The sequence below is a fragment of the Hyaena hyaena genome, unplaced genomic scaffold, assembly GCF_003009895.1.
Source record: "Hyaena hyaena isolate Hyena2069 unplaced genomic scaffold, ASM300989v1 scaffold_41, whole genome shotgun sequence".
NCBI classification, from domain to species: Eukaryota; Metazoa; Chordata; class Mammalia; order Carnivora; family Hyaenidae; genus Hyaena; species Hyaena hyaena.
This window is the reverse complement of record NW_024080673.1, coordinates 3,643,686-3,666,791: the sequence shown is the minus strand read 5'-3', so window position 1 is coordinate 3,666,791 and position 23,106 is coordinate 3,643,686. Positions and strand designations below refer to the sequence as shown.

Here is a 23,106-nt window from a genome sequence, read left to right as displayed (position 1 = left end):
ATTCAAAGGGCCTAAGTGCAATGCTTCTTAATCTTGGCTGAATATTATAACTCCCTCGAGTCTTTAAAATTTCTAACACCCGGGCCCCACTTTAGGCCAGAATCAGATCAGAACTTCTGATGTGGGGCCCAGGTGGCAGTGTTCTTAAACCTCCCCAGGTAAGTCTGATGGGCAGGGAAGGGTGAGAACTGCTTGGCCTTCACCTGCTCCAGCTCCTTTGGCTAAAGATGCCCTTTCAGTTCTCCCCCCTTCGTTGCTGACCCACCCACGGTCCCTTGGGCTCTTTGGTGACTATGTTATACATCCTCAAAGGCCCCAGTTCACCTAATTTCCTGTGTGATTAACTATCCCCCTCACTTCTGCCAGGCTGGGGACCACCTTGACTTTCCAGGTCTGCATGACACTGACGCCCAACAAATACTTAGAGGATGCAACTAAATCCATCTAAATGTAGAGTGATGGTTTGAGGGAATATTCTTTTACTTTTTTTTTATGTATGTCATTATACTTCTCTCCATGGGAATTAGTCCTTTCTAAAGTAACTATGGGCAAAGCATGAGTGAGAATAAACAGCATTCACTGTTTGCTAGCAAACTGTATGTCAAATAGCTAGATAAAGAAACTAGACTCAAACGTGAAAACCTCCAACCTGCTCAAGAAATCAAGACTGGTCCTTGTATTGCACGGAAAGGAGATGAGGATCTAGGCAGCAGCAGAGGTGATGTGAAGTGGTGGAGTGTGTGTGCACATGCATGTGTGGGCACGTGTGTGCCGGCAACCCAGGTGTGTGTTTGGATGTGGCTCCATTTCCTTCTGAATAAACATACCCTTTTGTCATAACACACAGAGGGGGTTTGCTACTCCCAAGAGTTTTTCTCAAATTCTCAACATGTTCTTCTTTTCTCAGAAAGTAACAATCAGTGCAAAAGGGATTGAAGAACATTTTAAATTTAGATGATATCCACTTGTGTATGTTGTATGAAACCCGCTAGCAAGGAAATAACTTACATGAGGCCTTACCTTGTTAGTTTGACTAATTAGTCTAAAAAGCCTTGAAAAGAATTTCCAGTTGGCATTATTACTACACTCAACTACCCCTTGGAGAGCATTCTCTTACAATGCATGGAAATGGATTGCCAACCTCATACAATTAGTTACAAAACAACTGGCATGTGTAATCAGGGGCCAGTATCAGGAATACAAAACATCTGTACTGCTCAGAGGTGGTTCTGAGTTGCAAATCACCTCTTTGGCAATAGTTAATTTTTGCAATCTAGAACAGAGGGACTCTCCCTCTAAAAAGTCTGTCTTCGGTAGAAACTCCCTGTGACGTGATTCTGTGGATGAAAACTTATGGTTGGCCCTGACACATTCCGATGAAGCCTTCAGCATGCAGGCAGAGAGAGCATATGGAAACGAGACTATGAGTTTCCATAAAGAAATGCCATGAACTTTTTGACCAATCGGGAGGAATGACTGGTGGGAGAATTGGGACGAATAAGAAGTTCTTGTGGTGAGGGGTGCCTGGATGGCTCAGTCAGTTAAGCGTCCAACTTTGGCTCAGGTCATGATCTCACAGTTTGTGGGTTTGAGCCCCGCATCAGGCTCTGTGCTGACAGCTAGCTCGGAGCCTGGAGTCTGCTTCTGATTCCATGTCTCCCCCTCTCTCTGACCCTTCCCTGTTCATGCTGCCTCTCTCTCTCTCTCCCTCAGAAAGAAATAAAGAAAACATTAAAAAATCAAAAAAAATCACGCAAAAAAATTAAAAGAAGTTCCTGTGATGGGATTCACATAAATTTGACTTCTGAATACAGATTCAGCTTCATTACAAATTCTGTACAGGAGGTTAAAGTGAAACTTGGCTGATGGATACTTATGACCCAAGGGTAGTATTGTTCCTTTCAATAGCCTTGGATGTATTTGGTCTTTATTTCCCTAAACTTTGATTGGACCAAGAGTGTGGGGGGCAGGGTTGAGAAGTGCTGAACTGGCTTCATTAGAATGAGTCATCGTTTCTCTCTTATGTCGACTTACTTCAGCTATTCATTCACTTTTGGCCACTGTAAAGATTATACTGAGTCTTTTTAAGTCCTGACAGGGCAGAGGACTGCAAATGCCATTTTCTTTGAGTAACAAATCCATATGGCTAGAAATATTAAACAATTAAACAACTTTCTGGAAACATGGTGAGGGTTTTTCAACCATACAGAAGTTAACAATAAGGCAAGTTGGTCCCTGCAATGAGGACAGTGGGTCCCAAACTGTAAGTGTGTATCAGTCACCCAGAGGGCCTGTGAACTCACAGATTGCCGGGCCCACTCCCAGAGCCCTTTAGTCTGGATGTGTGGGATGAGGCCTCAGAATCTGCATTTCTAATAACTTCCCAGGTGAGGCTGAGACTGTTGGGTTCAGGGGTCACATTTTGAGGCTTCCTGGTGGAGGAAAACAGCAGCCACAACTGCAACTCTGAGGAGAAAGACCACATCTGGGTTGGAGGGAGGGGAGAGAGGCATACGGTGGCAGTGATGATATCCTAACTGGGATTAGAAACTGTGTTCTTTAAGCGTGACCCATCACCTTCTGGGACAGTGTGGGGGAAGGGAAAAAGATCAAGAGGAGTTTTTTTTGGAAAAGATTCTCCTAACTGTTAGCGAGGAGGAAAATACTGAAGATATATAGGCCAGTCTCCACTGGTAAGGTAATGGAATACAATTAAATGTAGTTTTTCTTAAAACCTATGTCAGCAATTCATAACAACTCTTAAGATGGATACACACATATGTGCAAGTTTTATCTTTATTCGAACAGATGACTAACAAAGTCATCCCATTAAAGTAATAACCCTAATCACCAACAAAATCCTAGATGAGAGCTTGTCTGAGAGGTGAATGGCCAATCCCGACTGGGTGATAGAGCAGGGGCTGAGGGTATGATCCCCAACAGCATGAGGGGAATGACTGTGAGGAGAACCAGGGCCTTGCACACACACTTCAATTTTCCCCTCGCCTCTCAGGAACTCTTGAGCTGCCCATGGCCTCTGCCTTCATCTCTTCATTATCGTCAACTAATACTTATCCAGTTTACTCATGCGTGTGGCTCTGTCTTCTTCCATTCTACTCAAATTTTCTTCCTCACTTCCCTTTCTCTTTGCAGCTTGTTCTCAGTCTACCCATATTTTCCCTCTGGCTCCCAACTATGAACATCATCCCCACCCACTTCATCGAGGGTTTGCTTTTTCAGACACGGCATCCAATTGGTGGTGCAGCGTGTCTTGACATAGCTTTTCTCATTCACAGGCTGGGATCACACTTAGTGGACAGAAGAGATTTATCATACAGTGAGGCGTACCCCAATGGTGCCCCAAGAATACGAAATAATAGCCAAAAGGAATTTACAGATGCTTGTACAGTGAAATAGGACAGAAGGGGGGAGGGGAAGAGACATTGACCTTCCTTCTCAATGTCTACATACATGCTTACAACGTTCCTTTGGAGATCAAAATGCTAATGTCGTGTGGAGGCGGCTAAAGAGACCTATATTAAGATCTGACCAAGGGAATCCTACATAGTTCCGCCTTTTGTGAAGAGCCTTTCTAGTCCACTTACCTCATCAAGACATCTCTCATACTGTTCCCTTTGATTTTCATTTTCCAAAGCCAATGCTGAATTCTCTGCCTGCAGTGAGATACAAAAATAATACAAATAAATCAATGAAATGTTGTGTTAGGTGACAGCTTATTCGATACAGTTACTAAATATACCTCCTCGGGATCCAAAACAATCTTTGAGAAGACTCTTTGACAAGTTTGCTCTAAGTACTATTATAAATAACTCAGGGATGACTTCTGTCCCATCAGCTTGTTCACAAAAGTACATTCCCATTTCAAGAAACGCAAAAACTTGATATTCTGAACAGGTAGCAAATCAAATCATGGCCTGATGTGAGAGTGTTCTGTAAAAAGATTACAGTGTTTATTTCATTCTATGAAAATGTCAAGGTAAGGAATGCCTTAATCCACTTCATTAAGACCTATCACAGTTTCACAACCCAATATTTGTTTAGGCCATAGAAAAGAATCTCAGGTATATTCATGAAAGCATAATTCCAAATGCAAACCAAACACGTGCCTTTCTTCGCAAAGCAATGGCTTCTAGACATCAGAATATAATGAGAAATTTAAGAACTGAACTACACTTGAGTCTCTCCCCCCTCCCCCTCCCTTTTAAAAATGACTGCTTTCCTGGTCCTCAGAACCATGTGGGTGTCTGCCTGTTAGATAGGTTACTATGGGATACTAGGTGGAATATGGTTACTATGTTATGAGTTGAATAATAACGGGAAAAAGTGATGGGTATAAGCGTATTAGGTTTTAGAAAGAACATGAAATGGTGACATGGGCACTGCACTCCCCGTCTGGTGACCTGTGTCCCCTTCAGCTACTACTGGCTCTATTTTGAATCCTGAACTGTGCAAGTTAAACATTCCCAAGGCTGTAACATGGACCGTGCACCCTGCTCCCCAAAGCAAACTCGGCTGCTCTACCTACCCTTTCACTACTTACCCCTTCACCACAATGGGTCTTGACATTTGGAAGTGGGGGTACAGAGCTCTAAATCAGTTTTTTTTTTCAAAACAATGATGGTGATTTTTAGGTGGTAGAAAAAAAGAATTAACATTTTTTTCCTTTATAGTTTCTTCCTACAGTTTCTTTTTAAACTTTCTATTTGAAAAAAAAAAATCAAACTTGAAGATAATTTGAGAGTAATAAAAAGAACTCCGGCATTCCCTTTCCTCAGAGTCCAGGCATTAATATTTTGCCACATTTGATCATTCTCTCTTTCTTTCATTGTTTTTCCCTGAAACTTGAGAGTAAGCCACAGATATGATGTCCTTTTTTTCCTAAATACTTTTGTGTATGTTTTCTAATGACAAAGACATTTTCGTACACAACCAAAGCATAGTTGTCAAATTCAGGAAATACTAATTCATATGATACCACAATCTGATCTTTGAAACCAATTCCAGTTCATCCATTGTTCCAATAATGTCATTACGGCAATTTTTTTCCAGTCCTGAAACCCATCCATGGTCAGGCATTGAATCTATTTGTCGTTCATATAGGATCTTTTAATCTGAACAATCCTTTGTCTTTTATGCTATTAATTTCTTTTCCTTTTTCTCTGTCCTCCCTCCCTCCCTTCCTCCCTCCCTCCCTCCCTTCCTCCCTCCCTCCCTCCCTTCCTTTTTTATTTCCTGGAAGAATAAAGGTCAATTATTTTGTGGAATGTCCCTTAATTTGGGTTTGTTTCATGTTTCCTCCAGCATACTTATCAGGAATAGCACAAAAATGGTGTGTGTGTGTGTGTGTGTGTGTGTGTGTGTGTGTGTGTGTGAGATGCTGGGTCCTTCCCAGTGCATCATATCATAATTATGCCATGTCCATGTATCCCTTATTGGACATGTTAACTTTGATCACATGGTGAAGGTGGGGTCTGCCAAATCTCTATTTCAAAGTCACATTCCTTTTGTAGTTAATAAATAAATCATGCAGAGGCATTTTTATGTTATGAAAATATACTATTTCTCATCAAACTTTTATCAACTTATCTTAGCAACCATTGAATCTTGTCTGAATCAATGATGACAATTGCACATGGTGATTTCTCAGTCCATTATTCCAACTATCCTTATAAGTTTGCATTCTATTGTAAGAAACTGCTCTTTATATTTATTATTTACCCACATGAATACATGGACTCATATTATTGAAAGAGTTCTGAGTCATTACTGTATTTATTTTGATGGTCAAGGTATCCCAACTTTGGAAAAGCAAACCCCTGTAACCTGTGCTCTTTTGACATGTTTCCAGCAATTTTTTTACGTTTATTTATTTATTTTGAGAGAGAGAAAGAGAGAGAGCACAAGCTGGGGAGGGGCAGAGAGAAGGAGACAGACGCTCAAGCAGGTTCTGCTGTGTCAGCACAGAGCCACACACGGGGCTCAATCCCACGAACCGTCAGATCATGACCTGAACCAAAGTCAAAAGTCAGATGCTGAACCAACTGAGCCATCCACGTGGCCCCATATTTCCATCATTTTGAAAAAGACTTTCTTTTTAGGCACAAGAAAATGTTTGAAGCCCACTTTACCCCCATTCCTGTAATCAGCCATTTCTCCAAAGAATCCTGTCTGCTTTTCATTGGGGAATGGTATTTGGAAACTATGATCTGAGTATTAATGTGTGCCCATTGCTACTGAGAGGTCATTTCTCCCAGTCCCTTTCAGTATAAGGGTTTCTCTCTTTTTCTCTTCACTATACCTACACACACACACACACACACACACACACACACACACACAGTATGTGCGTGCGTACTCTCTCTCTCTCCTCTCTCTCTCTCTCCAACCCCTACAGAATTCTTCATCGCCGTCCCCTTTTTCTTATTTGTGTCTTCCTTTTTTGCAGGGAGAACACAGGCATCCACTATTATTACATTTACTCATTTATTCAACTCTACTGTGCATAGAAAACTGTTACAATATGAGAAATAGTCGTAAGAAGAGTTCACAGTTTGATTTTTTCCCCTTTAGAATGAATGTATGTAGTAACAATACTGTGTTCAAAAGTTACTAGATTGGTAACTGTCTCCCTTTCCTATGGTTATGCTCTTCATGCCTTCTTGCAGCTCAGTCCATTTGTTTCTGATGATAGTCCTATTTAATATCTCCTTTTCTTGTGCATTTCACCTCTGTTTCTGAATACAGAAAGCATTAATAGACTCCCAAAGTCAAAATATACTAAAAGGTATACTCATACTCAGCAAGGGGTCCCTTCCTTTCCCACCCCTTGTCCTCCACGGCCCTCCACCTCTTACAGCTTCATTCACAGTATTCTCTCCTCCCTTCTGTGTCTTACTTTATTGTTACTATCGAGTAACCATTATGTCCCTTGGGTCCCTGCGATTACATATGCCACAGTTCCTACCAATTTTCTTGTTACGCTCTTTCTGCTTAATCAGCACGTGTCACGTTCACATCCCGTTCTTCCACCCTGCACCTAGCCTTGTTTTAGCTTCTTTAACACATGGCGATTGGAGGAGGTGGTCTTATATTTCTTCCTTATTTCTTTAGCATCTTAGAATTTTCCCTCTTCCGTTTTTCCCACCAGAACCAGATCTTCGAATGGAAACTCTCCCTTGCTCCTTGCTTCCTTCTCCCCGGAAACAACACTTGTCTGACACAGTCACCTCAGGTCCCCTGCAGGGTCAAGCCCTGCCCTCCAGCCAGCGCTGGGCACTTTCGGGCTCCATTCGTGGTCAGTACGGGGAATGTTTTCCCCACACCTTCTGCGTCCACCCTCATCTGGGGCACACAGGCCTGTAGCCTTCATTCTGTGAATATTTCATTTTGATCTTTCTACTTAACAGTGACTTGAAGTTCTAACGTTCTGCATTCTGGTAACTCAGAAAACATGGGTTATACGTGGTTTCCTTTGTGCCTCTGATGACGGCGATGGTTTTTTTTTTTTTTTTTTTTGACAGACATATGAAAGCTCCAGCTTTAGACCAGCTTGTTATTTTAACCAACAACGAAATTCAGGTCAAGTGATCCAAAGAAAACGGGGCCCAAATGTTGCGGGAAACTGCTGGGAGAAGCCTTTTTGGAGGTGCGTTTGCTACCGTTAGATCACCTCAACCTATTCCTGATTTGATCCCAGGATTCAAACCCCTGTTTCTTCTTCAGGTAGCAACCAAAACTTGGCTTTGACTTCTTTCCTACAACCTTGTCATGGGTAGACCTCTGCCACGCAGCCCAGTGATTCCATCCTCCTGCCGATTTTCTGCTTAGACTGATTCAATATTGGTTGTTCCTGGACTGTTTCTTCTCTTCATTCCTACCCCCCACCTCCCAACACTCAACGGAAAGCTGTTTCCTTTTGCTTGCTGCTGTTTTCTGTCGGGGACTGCCGTGGCCTGTCCCACTGGACTTCATTCATACCTGCAGCTGGTGTAACCTCAGGGACCCCGGCTCCAGGTTCTAGCCCCGCCGTGGCAGTCTATCTGGCAATACCCTGCCGTGAAAGCTTTAGCGAGTCATTTAACCTTGCTGGCTTTACAGTTCTTTAGGTAATAAATGAAGGGAACAGCCTAGCCAATCTACAAAGTGACTTCCAGTTCAAATATTTGAGTACCGGGAGTCACGGGGGGGACTGCTGGAATTCCAATTCTATAACGTCGCTGCTGGCTTTGGAGAAATTGAGTGTGTGTGGGGTCTGTCGGTTTCAGTAAGGCAACTGCACAAAGGATAATGGGAAGAGATAAAGGAGAGATTGGCAATGCCAGTTTACGTTGTTTTCACTTTAAACGTCTTGGGAAAAAAACGTGTAAGGAAATAAAGCTGAAAATGGGAATTTATATAGGGTGTCTCTATCTCGCTCCTACCCACAATATCATGTTACAATAACACTACGATCGATCCATTCAGATAATTACCATCATTACACCACTTACATTACTTGCCTCACGTTTACTGCTCTGACAATCTATTACAGGCAAGCAAATTAAATACCTAAAGGGTGCTGGGGAAGGCAGAGTCTCACATTTATGGTTAATGTGTTCAGTTACAGAGACCAATTTAATTGATGTAATCCTACATATCCCCGGGGATAACAGAGATATTAACAATTATGCCAGTGAAGTTAAAATAATCTTGAACCCGTGATCTTCTTTAATGCATCTGCATTTATTAGAAATTCAGGATTTACCTGCTACCAGCATGAGGCAACAGGGGAAGAAACAAAAGAAAACAAAAACCTTAATTAAATGTGATTTAAAGAAACAGAGAATAATTTTAAGGCAGGAATGGGAAAGGTCAAGGGAGAGAGGAAAAGAGAAGTAGGTGTTACTACTGAGAATTGCAGAAATGACAACACAGGTCTTTTTTGACTTGAAGAAATTATGTTATTAACTCGGTACACTCAGAGGATGTAATTAGCATGCGTGCTAAATGTAACTGGGTCTTTGTATTCAGTTTTGCCTTCCATAACCACCAAAAACGTTTGCCAGACTTAGTTCCTGATTTGGAGCTCAGTGCGGTTTCCTCCTGACCCTGGCTCCTGGGATCTAAATCCGTTCCTGATTCCATGTCTAAAGTTCTCATACATCGTTATACAACTGAACCGCTTTCTAGAATAAATCCATATTGTTTGGGTTTCCTGTGGAGGATGGGTCTAAATTAATATATATTTAAAAGGAAGAATGTTTTTCAAAGCTCTTACTCCGTGAATAAATGTTGGCCAGAGCTTACGCATGACTGAACAGACCGACACTTCTAGATTGCTACTATATGTTAATTCTCTAAATGCTTATTATATTTATAATCTCTGTATACCATGAATTTGCTTAATTAAACATTGATGATTAAATGTCTGTGTTCTCCCCAAATTCATATGATGAAATTGTAATGCCTAATATGATGGTATTAGGAGATGGGGGGGAGGGTCTTTGGGAGTGATTAGGACATGAAGGTTGAATCCTCAAAAATGGGATTAGATTTATATAATAGAGGCTCCAGAGAGATTGCTAGCTCCCCTCTACCACGTGAGGACATAGCAAGGAGACACCGGCTGTGAACCAGGAAGAGGGCCCTCAACAGATCTTGACCTTGCCAGAGGCTTGATATTGGACTTCCTGGCCTCCAGAACCATGAGAAATAAATTTCTGTGATTTATATATCACTCAGGCCGTGGTGGCCTGGTGGTTACAGTGTCCTGAACGGACTAACACAGCTTCCTTTTCAATAGCCAAAGTTATGATAGTTCTATAGAAAAATTTCCCTCTGCATTAAGTAACAATTCCACTCTAAGCTTTCTACCTCCTATAGTCTCTCCCCACACATCTCTCCCACATCCATGGGTCTGTGTTTGCTGCTAGAGAGAATGTGGCATCTGTCAAGGCAGGCCAGCCTCTGGGGTCCATGGTGAAGCCCCAGCTCTTGTCTCCTGGGCGCACACTTCTGCTTCTGCTGCATGAGCCTGGCGTACGGCCCCCTTCCCTAGTGGCCCCTCTTAATCCCACTCATTTCTGTGTGGTCTGATTCAAATATGAACCTAAAAAGCTAAAATGGGGGTAGACATTAAATTTTAAGAAGTAATTTCAGATGTACAAAAGTATATGGAAACCATTACAAAGACTCTTCCTACCTTTCACTCTCGATGACTCAAAGGTTGCCTTTTTCCACACTTACTTTATTATCTGTTTATAATCAGAGATGATTAAAACAATTCTTTTTCAGAGTAAGATGCAGACATGATACCCCTTAATACTGTGAAGCATATTTTGCAAAAAAAAAAAAAAGAAAAAATATTTTTAAGTTTTTGTAATGTTTATTTAATTTTGAGAGACACAGAGAGACAGAGCATAAGCAGGGAAGGGGCAGAGAGAGAGGGAGACACAGGATCTGAAGCAGGCTCCAGGCTCTGAGCTGTCAGCACAGAGCCCGATGCGGGGCTCGAACCCACAGACCACAAGATCATGACCTGAGCCGAAATTGGACACTTAACTGATTGAGCCACCCAGGCGCCCCATGAAAAACCTTTTTAATGTTTATTTTTGAGAGATAGAACATGAGCAGGGGAAGGGCAGAGAGACACACACCCACACACCCACACACACAGAATCCATAGCAGGCTCCAGGCTCTGAGCTGTCAACACAAAGCCGACGCGGGGCTGGATCCCATGAACTGTGAGATCATGACCTGAAGCGAAGCTGGATGCTTAACTGACTGAGCCACCCAGGCGTTCTCCAAAATACAGTTTCTTTCATAGCGACTGGGTAGGTAACAAATTCAAGAATTAACTTTGATACAATATCCTAATCCACTCTACAGGCCTTGTTCAATTTTCACCAATTATCTCCCTAATGTCCGTATTGAGTCCAGGGTCAACTCCAGGTTGCCAGAGCTGTACTTCATTTATCATTTCTCTGTAGATTCCTGTGATGTGGAATAGTTGTTTTGTTTCATGACTTTGACGTTTTTCAAGAATACACGCCAGCTATTGGTAGAGTATGCATCAGTTTGTTTCATGTTTTCTCATGGTTACATTAAAGTATTTTGGCAAGATTATCAGGGCCATGATACTGTGTCCTTCTCAGTATATCACATGAAGAGTTACATGATGTAGATCTATCTCATGACTACTCTGCCAACTTTGGTCACTCAGTCATCACATGTGCCAGATATGGCCACAAAAAAGGTAACTGTCCTTTATAATCAGTAACTATCTTGTGGGAAGTTACTTTGAAAATAGGTAACTACTTTGAGATTATGCAAATATCTAAATAGTCACACTTTCTTCATATATTTTAGCATCCATTGATAATTTTTTGCCTAAAACAATTATTACAGTGATGGTTATCAAATAGTGATATTTAAATTCCACTGTTCCTCCTATGTTCATTAGTTTGAACTCTATCATAAGGAGAGGCCATACATTTTAACAATTAATTATAATGCTCTTAATTGGCATTAAGAGTTTTATAAATATTGATAATATTCTCTCAAGCTAAACTATAAGCCCTTTGTGACAGGGATGATGCCTTATATGCCTTTTTTCAAAAGAATAAGATTTAAATTTTTACTATAGTTTTGGGTAGAAACTAAAACTCACTTTGATATTTATATGTACTGAATTCCGGTGAGTTTGAGCAAGTAGTATATCAGGCACTTTTACCTATGTCCTCTCTGTGGTGGTCATAGCCATACTTACAGAAACATCCTGATGTTTCTTTTTGATAATATCTTATCGACAAGTGGGAAGTCAAACAAATGATATTTTTACTCTTTAAGTATGTATGTCAATTTATTAATATGCTATCTGGAGTTTCCAGAGAACAACAAAAAAGTGTACATCATCTGACACATTTTGACAACTGGCAGAATATTGAAAGTTTCTACCTCTCTATACTAAGCAGTATGAGAAATAGAGTTTTTGTTCCTTACTTAAAAGTGTTAATTTTGCCCATCACTAGTATTATCTTAGTGGTAGATTAAGGATGACTGCAAATGCTTTATGATGTATCTCCTTGACTCCGGACTGGCCTTATTGACTTGCATGATTAAGAGAATGTGGCTGAAGTGCCCTTCTGGGGAGTCCAAAGGCTCGACCATGTTCTGGCTTCTACTTTGGGCCTCTCAGAACACTAGCTCTTGGAATCTTGAGCTGCCATGTAAGAAGGCTGGTATCTTCACATGGTATAAAGCCCAGGCCATACAGAGAGGCCTTGGAGGAAGAGATACCTTGTGGAGAGATACAGCCGAAGGGGCACTGAGAAGCCAGACACGGTAGTAAGGAAGCGATCTTGGAAATGATCTTCTGACTCTATTTGACACCACCTGGATTGGAGATGAATCCAGCTGTGTCCTTTTCAAATTTATGGTCCCAACAATTGTGGGAAGAAAAATAAAACAGTCATTTTAGGCCTCAAAGGTTACACAGCGATAGGCACGTGGAAGGGACATATTTAGGAGATGAGCTAGAACACCAATTTTTCCCTGAGTGCATCTAGTTACTGATCTCTCACCGTTCTCCAAGAAGTATTCTATGGAGGATACAAAGATACACAAAACATACAGGCTACCTCAAAGAAGGAAATAGCTTAGTAGAGGAAACAAATCAATTTCTCACACTGAAAGCTAATACAGTAAGATCAGAGGGGAAAAAATCAGTTAATTCTATGAGGGAGGAAGAGGTAACTTGGCCTTTGGAGGAGCCTACCCTAGGCATTCAATCAACAGCAAAAGTCCTCACTGGAATGAGTAAAAACAGTATTAGAATTTTGAACAAAATACGAAGCAAATGACATTTGGCTTGTATTAGCAATCAAAAATACACTATCCCATTATGATAGAACCCTGGGTGTAGACACTGTCAAGTTATTATGAAAGTGAATAATGTCAGGTGCCAGTAGGTATCCACTGCAGAGAAAATCTTGAAGGACAAACTGATAGCGTGCAAATGAAAGTGGTAGAAATGTAGCAGGGGTGCTGTGGTCTGGAGGAAAGAAGGTAGAAAGAGGAAAGAAAAAAGAAAACAGAGAACATGTCTCATCCACAGTAATTAAAAAGGATGCATCCTTGTGGCTACCTCTGCTGCAAAAGGTGGTCTTTTTCAGAATGATGTCTTCCCAGCTTGCCGAAAACCTTTCGGTTCAGCAAAGGGAGACAGGTCAGAGTAAGGACAAGAAGGCTGTTTGGCCTCAGATGTGGGAAAGTGTGCTCCTTTGCAACTCTCACCCTGAATCAGGGTCCTGGGGCACTGTAGTTAAATAATTTACTTGCTAACTACAGTGCCATCTGAATGACTCTGGTCTCTGGGCCAAGGAACTTCATATCCAGCCTTTTAAACAAAACACAGGCATGCCCCAAATATCCCAAATCATACTATCATCTGTTCTATTTTGAAAGCTGCCTAAAAACACTAGGAGGATAAATCACCACCACAGGAGAGGCTAAGTCTGCCATCAAGCATGCCATCCAAGTATGACATTTTGATTTAGCCGAGTGGTGGAAAGTCTGAGTACAAAGGATGAAACCAAAAACTGGACTTGGATATTGAATCTCCTTCCCCTTATCACCATCAAATGAAACCGATGGGGTCTGCATCATTCACCTTATCAAAACCCATCACTGTAGCGACTGCGTGAGGGTCGGGTGGCAGAGGGGTGTTTCCCACTGACTCTATTTAAGAATAACAGTCTCTATACCCAGGCAGGGTCTTAGGACTCCAATACACCTTGGAGGCAAATTCTGTTATCCTAAAAAGTTCAGGAAACAGTTATGAGCTGTGCCCATCCACCACAGGAATGAACACAGATCACTTGGGTACCCATACATGAAGACATATCATCAAAATGTTGTTGCTCTTGCACTCAAAAGACCTTCGGGATGCTTACCAAATCCAGGCCTAGAACAAAGCAATGGGCACATAACTGAAATAAAATGCCATCCCTCTTTCAAGAAGTTTGGGATCCCATGGAATGAGAACTTGATATAGCTTATTTTTGAAGAATTAAATAGAAAACATTTCACCGTGAAACCTCTGTATGCTTCCAGAATTTACATCCTTAGGTGGGGCTTTAGAACCACGGTCTGCAAACTTGAATATGCATTAGGATTACTTCGTGTGCTTGTTATATCGGCTTGATGGGCACTGTCAGTGTTTGGATTCAGCACATCCAGGGAAGGACCCATACTCTGCATCTCTAACAAGTTCCCAGGTGATGCTGATGCTTATGGGTCTAGGAACCCTATTTTGAGAACTAGTATCTCAGATGGATCAGTTTCGGAATGAAGGGAGTTGTTACTCTGCACCATCCCTTCGCCGTCGCCAACTTTGAACTGTTCAGGAGTTCCTTAGTGCTTTTCTGGAATTGGAGATAGTGTTTATGTGTGTCTTCTTCATTGGAAGCCCTCCCAAATCTCGTGAGGCAGCCGAGGTGCCTGCTCTCGGCTTTCACAATGTATCATTTGTGTACTTCTGATAGAGTAACTACTGTAAACATTCTCACTTCATGAAGATGAAAACATACGAGTTTGTATTTTGCTTTCTCTTATTCCATTTATGAGTCTGCCTCTCTCTTGGTACCTCAGTGGCTCTCACTGGGGGAAACAGTCTCCCAGGGGATGAATCAAGGTGTGTCTCTGTGTCTCTGTGCACACCCGCATCTGTGTGTGTGTGTGTGTGTGTATGTGTGTGTGTAGAATAGGAAAAAAATGTGTCACTTGGACAAATATTATTCAGCATTGTATTATATCCAAAAAATAATAAAAGGTAATGCTTTCATAGTAGAAACAGAAAAGAGAGTTCAATAATTTTCTTGCCTACAGGGTACATGCAGGAAAGAAATCCACGTGTGGAGTCGGGAGGCAGTAGGAGCGGAAAGAAGGGGTATCGTCCTAGGAGGAAAGCCTGAGATTCTAATGGGAGGACACAGGGTGCTTTTTTAATTTCCTCTTTTATTTTTATGTTTTATAATGGAAAGAGGCCTGGCCTTTGAAGTCAAGTAAGGGTTTATTTGGATCCTGGTGCTGCCTCTTGCCCGCCATCACCGCAGGCAACTCACTCGGGCTCTGAGTCTCTCTTTCCTTGGTAAACGAGAGGAAAATAAATACCCATCACTCCTTTGATGTTGGATGGCATGATGAATGTAAGGCACAGCTAACAGCGCCTGGCCCGTTACAGGATTCAATCAACGTCTGCTTCCCTTGTAGAACAACTCCCACCTGAACCCCAGCAGCTCACAGGCTTCGGTGGTGGGGGGTGGGTGGGAAGGGGAGGCATCAGCCAAGGGGTGTTTCTAGACTAGGGAGATTCCAGCCAAGAGCAGTGTAACATGGGCCCTCACACCCGCGTCTTTTAAACAGTCTTGCACATAGGTCAGTTTCCGACCCTGGCTCTTTTCATCTGCAGCCTTCTCTTCTCCTTTCCCTCACCCCTCTCTCGTCTCCTCACTCCTACTTACCAGGGTCCATTTATCTACCATCCTCCCCTGCAGAAAACTCTGCTATCAGAGAGAAACTCCCAACTTCCTTCACATTAAGATTCATCGCTGATAAATAAAGCACTAAGAGGATTTGCATTTTAAGAGAGGATTAAGGAGTGAATCTTTAATTGTAGCATTGGAGGAATTAGAAAGCTGGAAAGGGAGGGCAGGGGGGCAGGTTTGCAGGGGTGTAGGATGGTCTGGGATAGGCCACTGCATTTCACCTTGAAGTCATATCACAAGTGACCACCTACTGGGCTTTCTTGTAAGGCCTAGAAGAACTGGATCATGAGAATCTCTACCATATCACAGGGCAGTTGAAAAGAACCATGTGCCACTCAGTTCTTGCCAAACTGTACATATGAAATAGTCATCTCTCTGGCTTGTGGCTGCCACTGAGCCAGGTGCCTGTTCTTAGGTGTCTATTCCCTGCCACCCCTTGGTTACAGCACCCACTGCACGCAGGGCAGGGTGGCGGACGTCCCCCCCCACCCCCCTTACTCAGTGAAGGCAGGCAATGTTACTTCCTACACCCTGCACTGCCAGGGACATGCAAGGGTACCCAGGCCATTTGTAATTCTTTTTTTAAATTATTATTTAAAATTTTTTTAAATGTTTATTCACTTTTGAGAGAGAGAGAGAGAAAGGGAGAGAGACAGAGCAGACACAGAGAGAGAGACAGACAGAGTGCAAGCAGGGGAGGGGCAGAGGGAGAAGGAGACACAGAATCTGAAGCAGGCTCCAGGCTCTGAGCTGTCAGCGCAGAGCCTGAAGAGGGGCTCGAACCCACGAACTGTGAAATCAGGACCTGAGCGGAACTGGGACACTTAACCAACTGAACCACCCAGGTACCACTCAGACCATTTGTAATTCTGACTCTTTCCACATACAATCCTTACTTCCCAGGGATGCAGACTGCAGCTAGGATTATAAAAAGAAATATTAATTGGTCAGGGGGATAAACACTTTTGTTTCACGCATCCACAGTCCTGTTTCTTGATTCTTTTCAAACGTACCTTCAAACCCTTGCCACTTGCAAAGGCCACAGTTACGACACACTGGGAAACCACCACAGTTGCAGATTCCACACCCACCCCAACAGGTGGTACTGTAAACAATAACAGAAAAGCCCTGCTAAAGCCTTTCAGCTGATATGGAGGGAGAGCATCCAAGCCAGGCTGAGGCCGACACAGGGTAGCCAGTGGCGCGGGGACCTGAGCTGCACACACTCCCAGCAGAGGGACCACATTCTCACCTCCTCCAAACAAGCTCCTCTTTGGGGATGTGCTTGCAAATGGTTCACAATCTGCTCTCTGGAAGAAAAGAGCCCCGCTTGGCAGTCTTTTCCAATTTCCACGGTGGAAATCCTGCCACCATGATTGATTCTGAGGCCCAAACACAAAGCTGGGAGGAGATGCATGGCAGCATATCATCATACACGGTCCTCACAGTACAGGATACAGAGCTCAGAGAACAGAAAATGGTGTCGCCGATTTGAAATGAGATATGCGCCCCTATGTTTATTGCAGCATGATTTACATTAGTCAAACTATGGAAACAGTCCCAGTGCCCATCGATATGTGAATTTGTAAAGAAGATATGGTCTATATACACAATGAAATATTACTCAGTCATGCAAAAGGATGAGATCTTGACATCTGCAACACCACAGATGGACCTAGAGGGCATAATGCTAACTGAGGGAAGTCAGAGAAAGACAGGTATCATATGATTTCACTCATAGGCGGAATCGAACGTAACACAATGAGCAAACACAGAAGCAAAAGCAAAACCAGACCCATACGTATGGAGAAGGAACTGGGAACTGACGGGAGTGGGGGCGGGATGGGAGGTACAGGCTTCCAGTGATGGAACGAAAAAGTCATGGGATAAAAGGTACAGCATAGGGAATGTAGCCAATGGTATTTTCATACTGTTGTATGGTGACAGATGGTAGCTACACTTGCGGTGAGTGTAACAATACAGTTGTTGAATCACTATGTTGTAGACCTCAAACTAATGTAAAAAAAAAATAGTAAAATGGGGCACCTGGGTGGCTCAGTTGGTTAAGCATCTGACTTCAGCTCAGGCCATGATCTCACTGCTCATGAGTTCAAGCCCCACATTGAGCTCTGTGCTGACAGTTCGGAGCCTGGAGCCTGCCTGGGATCTGTGTCTCCCTCTCTCTGCCCTACCCTCGCTCATGCTCTGTCTCACTCCCTCTCAAAAATGAACATAAAAAATTAACAAAAAATAGTAAAATGTAAAGTAATCAAGAAGTGATGAGTTTAAGTGTGTATAACCTTTGCCTTTAAATGCTACTTACATAACTTAATTAATAATAATCGCTGTGTTTAATGGCAGGCTCACAAAATTCTTGAAAACATACACGTGAATCTCCAAAGCTGTTATGAGCTTCCTTCCACACACCATCATTCCTATCGATCATAGATCTTGAGACTAGCTCTCCAATGGGGTAAATGTACACATTCATAACTGCTGATACAAAGGGTTTACTGATTGTGCTCTGCATGGAATTTCAGTCAGGAATCTACTTGACTCCATGGTGACCATCAGGCCTCTCAGCTTGATGTCATTCCTAGCTCTGCTCTCTTCTTGAGGTCTGTTTATGCAATTTAGTTTCAGAAACTCAAGGATAAAGTGGCATAAAGCTGACAGCACAGGGACCTCCTCCCTTATTTAATGAGGAGCCTTCCTTTAGCTCTGCACTTGCTAAGGTAGGTTAGCCTCACCACTCCTCCCCTGCAACTCCTTCATCCACTTCTTCTCGGGCCCCATCCCCACCCCACATGAGCTGGAAGAGGAAAACTGATGCATTCAGCCTGCAAGAGGCTGTTTTTGAAAGTCAGACATGTGTGGATTTAGGAAAGTGAAGATTTGTGGGTCTGACAAGTGTGTGTCTTTAAAGGCTGGTACAAACATTCCATCATTCCAAACATTTAATAGCACTGTCAAATTATGCCTATTAAAATTGAAAACTTCAGCAATTCAACAAATTATATATTTGAACTTGAGATGTAACAAGCATTTTCCAATCATGACAGAGCCAACCATTCAGGTACTCTACAATTCTTAGCAAAAGCCACCTTTAAATATATCCCCTCCCCCACCCCCAAGATATGCTTCAGAGATAGCAAATCTATGGCTTTTAAGTAATTCCTCAACCTGGATCGCCTGCTTCTTAGAGGAGGACAACATGTGGTCTCAGCCATTTCTCGGACTATATTTATTTATATTTTGTTCTTCAAAATATTTAAGGAATAGGTATTTGTTCCCTGTACCAAGAAGTAGGTGATTCAGGACCTGGGAATTCCTTCAGGAATAGGACTCTTTGACTTCTGAGCTATTCAGGAACTGAAAGACAAATGGGAAGTAAACAAGAGCAGGCATCTGTGTTCCATGCTTATTTTCACTAACTAACGCCGGCACTCGTGACTCAAGGGACTGAAGAGAAGACAGAGAGATGAGAAAACATGTGACTTTAAAGGACGACCTGCCAAACATGGAGAAGGGGGAGAAAGACCTGCATTTGAGAGACAATTCAAAACAGATTCATCAGCTCCCAACCAGGAGCTACATAAGCAGGAGAGCTGAGAAGCGAAGGTGTCAGGAAGGTTTTTAGCTCGGGTCTCTGAGACTGTGATCAGGTATTTAGTAGAAACAGAGAACAAAGGGAGATAAACAATATTATAGGAGATTTTTAGAAAAAAGTCTATTGGTTTGCTATGAAATGATTTTTTTTCCTTCCTGCAGAAAAGACAAAATTGCAACAAATGTTTAAGACTTGTTCTTAAGCAAGATTCACCAGCAGTTGCTTTGACCCCTCTCCCCTTTCTTCCATTGTTGGCATGTTTTCATGAAATTCTTTTGTTCAGTCATGCCAGTAGCTCACACCAATGCTTCCCACTCTCTTTAGGGAAGAATAGTGTCCCTTTGCTTAAGAATCCACAAGGAGGGGCGCCTGGGTGGCTTAGTCGGTTAAGCGTCCGACTTTCGCTTAGGTCATGATCTCGCGGTTCGTGGGTTCGAGCCCCGCGTCGGGCTCTGTGCTGACTGCCAGCTCAGAGCCTGGTGCCTATTTCAGAGTCTGTGACTCCCTCTCTCTCTGACCCTCCCCTGTTCATGCTGTCTCTCTCTCTCCCTCTCCTAGAAATAAATTAAAAAATATTAAAAAAAAAAAAAAAAAGAATCCACAAGGAAAACATATTAAGCTTTAGGAAGATTGGTGTTCAGTTTAATTGTTATGCATAACCTCTGGCCTTTCCACTTGGGACAACTGTCTTTCCAAGTTGGTGGAGCAGATGAACAGTAGAGAGGCAACGGAAGTCAGCCTTCAGCCCTGCTCCCCACTGTCCGCTGTTTCCAGCATGAGTGGGCAAGAGCTGCTCTAAACAATGGAAGCTGTCTGTCTTTCTGCAAGGACAGAGTGCAACTGGTAATGTGGTGTCTAGGTCTTATCTAGTCTGGGCATGGCCTTTAGCTGGAACTCACAAGGGTATATAAAACTCCTTGACTTATTTCTATCATTTGGTGTCTGGAGATTTCCGCTAGGGTTACAAAAACTCTAAATAAGACCTGGTTGTGAGAGAGAAGTTACCCTTGAATTTGTGGCAGTTCTCAAAATAATCCATTCTGAAGAAATCATGAATTCAGTTTTGTATATTTGAGACGTGAGAGTAACGCCTGGAAAAGGTGTAGCCAGGAGTTGTAAGCATGGGTCTAATTTAAAGCAAAGCCAGCACTGCAGTCATTGCTGTACTTGGGACGGATAAGAATGAGGGAGCTCTACAAAATGATGATGACAGTGGCAATAACCGTTAACAAGCATTGACGATGACCATGTGCCAAGCTCGGCCCCCAGCACTTAATATACTTCATCTTCAAAGGGAGAGTCTGTTGTTCTCTCCATTTTACAGACAAGCAACCTGAGGCTCAAAGACATTTAGTGACTGTCTTCCGGTCACACAGACCTGACAGAATCACAGGTATTCCGAATCAGTACCGTAAACACCTTACCATTCTGAACTCCCAAATGTTCCCCTAAACTAAATATCCTTGTAAAAACCACACTCCCTGTTTCCAAGTCCAAGAGCTAAAAGGGGGCGGGGTGATTTTCTGCTTCTCTTTAGAGAATTGGCAAGCAGCAGGATTTGCTTTGAAAACGGTGGGGAAAGAGGAAAGCTAACACATTTATATTCCACCCTAATTCCTCTCAATCTAGCTTTTAAAAGTTCCTGGGTTGTTTTGTGTGGGTGAGTGGGTGAGAGCTGGCAGATATTTTTAAGCAGTTGGGACCCTGGGGTGATAAGGGATGAGGGGAACTGAAATGTAATTCCTTTTTGAGGGCTGGGATAAAAGAAGAGTAAATGCCTCAGCTTACAGCTCCGCTCAGGTTCAATAATAGATGTGTAGGCTGGAAAGCTAGCAGCCACCAATTTTATTAAGAGACTTTTTCTGTTTGAATTACACCTCACTTTACCAAGATAATATTGAATCTCGGTGCACACTGTGTACTTACCCAGTGACGCTACTCAGGAGGTATTTTATACCTAGATGACGTCTCATAGAGATATTTTAAGTAGAAGCATAGTGTGATATCTGGTGATCTGGTTCTTTAGTTGAGTTTGATGGTCTTAAAAAAACATTTCCCAGCAGCATGATGTGGCAGAGAAAACACAGTTTCAAATTCTGGCCACTTACTGTGGCAGTGATCAATGTCTCTGGACCGTGTTTTTTTCCCCTTGTAAACTTGCTAAACCAAGTCATCCCTAAAGCCTTTACCAGCTATGAAATCCCAGATATCTTTGAATTTATATAGTAATTATCTCAATATAAATAATCACAAAATCATAGATTCTTAAGAGACGATGAAGAGGCTCATACTTCTACTTCTGTCATTGTTCAAACCCTTTCACAAAATTATAAAATATATGGCCCTCACTTACTCCCTTCTTGGAGTCTCTGAGGAGATTAGCCAACTTCCGTCAGAACTCACAAAGCCTAGCTGGCCTCGTTTCTCCAAACCAGACTTTGATGCAATCTGTTGATCAGAGAGAATGGTAACCAAACCAGAACGAAGTTTCATTAAGACAAACATAGATGAAATGTAGGGCTGTGTACAGCAAAGCTTATTTCCATGTGAGGTGAGGAAATCCTCACAACAGATGGTGAGGAAAACAATATCTTGTTGATCTGGTTAGAGCAAATTATATATGAAGAGCTCTTCTATATAATGAGAGAGTATATGTGTAGTTTGTGCCTGCATGTGTGTGTGTGTGTGTGTGTGTGTGTGTGTGTGTGTGTCTACAGTATATGCCAGCACTGTGGGAATAGGAACCACTCAGGTGCCCCAAAAGTAAGGTTTAGGAAGAGTTCTGTAAAGTCCTATTTCATGTTGAAGGAAATCAGGAGTGACATATGAAGGGCTTGCAACCGGGTCCCAGAAATGTCTAGAAAGGAGTAGTTACAAGCTATGTTCTAAATGTTAACACCTATTGCATCCATTCTATTTCCTCTTGCTATTGTGTCAGGGGACTCCATGAGAACTTTCTTGGGGCACCTGGGTGGCTCAATTGGTTAAGCATCTGACTTCAGCTTAGGTCATGATCTCACGGTTTGTGGGTTCGAGCCCTGTGTCAGGCTCTGTGCTGACAGCTAGTTCAGAGCCTGGACCTTGTTTCAGATTCTGTATCTCCATCTCCCTTAGACCCTCCCCTGTTCATGCTGTCTCTCTCTCTCTCAGAAATAAATAAAACATTTAAAAAATGTTAAAAAAGAGAGAACTTTCTTTGTAACTTCTGTAACATTTTCTGTTTTCCAAGTCTTGCAGATCAGTGTTGTAGGCCAATCAAAATAATGTTTGTGATCCCTCTTACTATTGATTTTGGCCTTGGAGCAAACCACATAAAACAAAAAAGATAAAAACTGAAAATATAATTAAATAAACCCCCAACACCACACACACACACACACACACACACACACACACACACACACACACACACACCTACCTCTATATATACATACAAAATAGGGTTACTCAACCTCAGCGTGACTAACATTTTGGACCAGATAATTTTTTTTTGTTTTTGAGGGGCTGACCTATGGATTGCGGGGTGTCTGGCAGAATCCCTGATCTCCACCAGTATAGAACCATGGAACTTTCAGCTTCATGAATACATTCCATTACCTTTTAGACTGGGATATGAAGCATAACTGTGTAATTTTATAGATAAAGGAAACTGGAGTGCAGAGGTGTAAAATAATGACTGTCTACCCACCCGTCATAATTCAGCACTTGGTATTAGACACAAGAATTCCCGAGCTGAAAGAGATCCCAACTTTATCCAATCCAGTCTCCACATCATGGACAAGAAAATGAGACCTCTCTTTTTAACTTTTCTGCCCTTCTACCCATTACACGGATCATTTGGATGACTGGCTCTGATAATTTGAGGATTAAATAAATCTTAAATTTATCCTTCAAGGTGGCAGGATTTGTGCCCAATTTTCTGGAGGAGACACCTTCACAGAGCATGTTCC

The 23,106-nt window shown here is 42.3% G+C and overlaps 1 protein-coding gene across 1 annotated transcript in view; it reads right to left on the bottom strand.

Annotated features, from left to right (window-relative positions):
* NCKAP5 (NCK associated protein 5) overlaps positions 1-23,106 on the bottom strand; it is a 1,061,012-nt gene that overhangs the window by 199,090 nt on the left and 838,816 nt on the right. Inside the window, exon 9 of the mRNA XM_039229926.1 lies at positions 3,606-3,674. Within this exon, the coding sequence (XP_039085857.1) occupies positions 3,606-3,674 (69 nt within the window). The remainder of the gene's footprint in view (positions 1-3,605; positions 3,675-23,106) is intronic.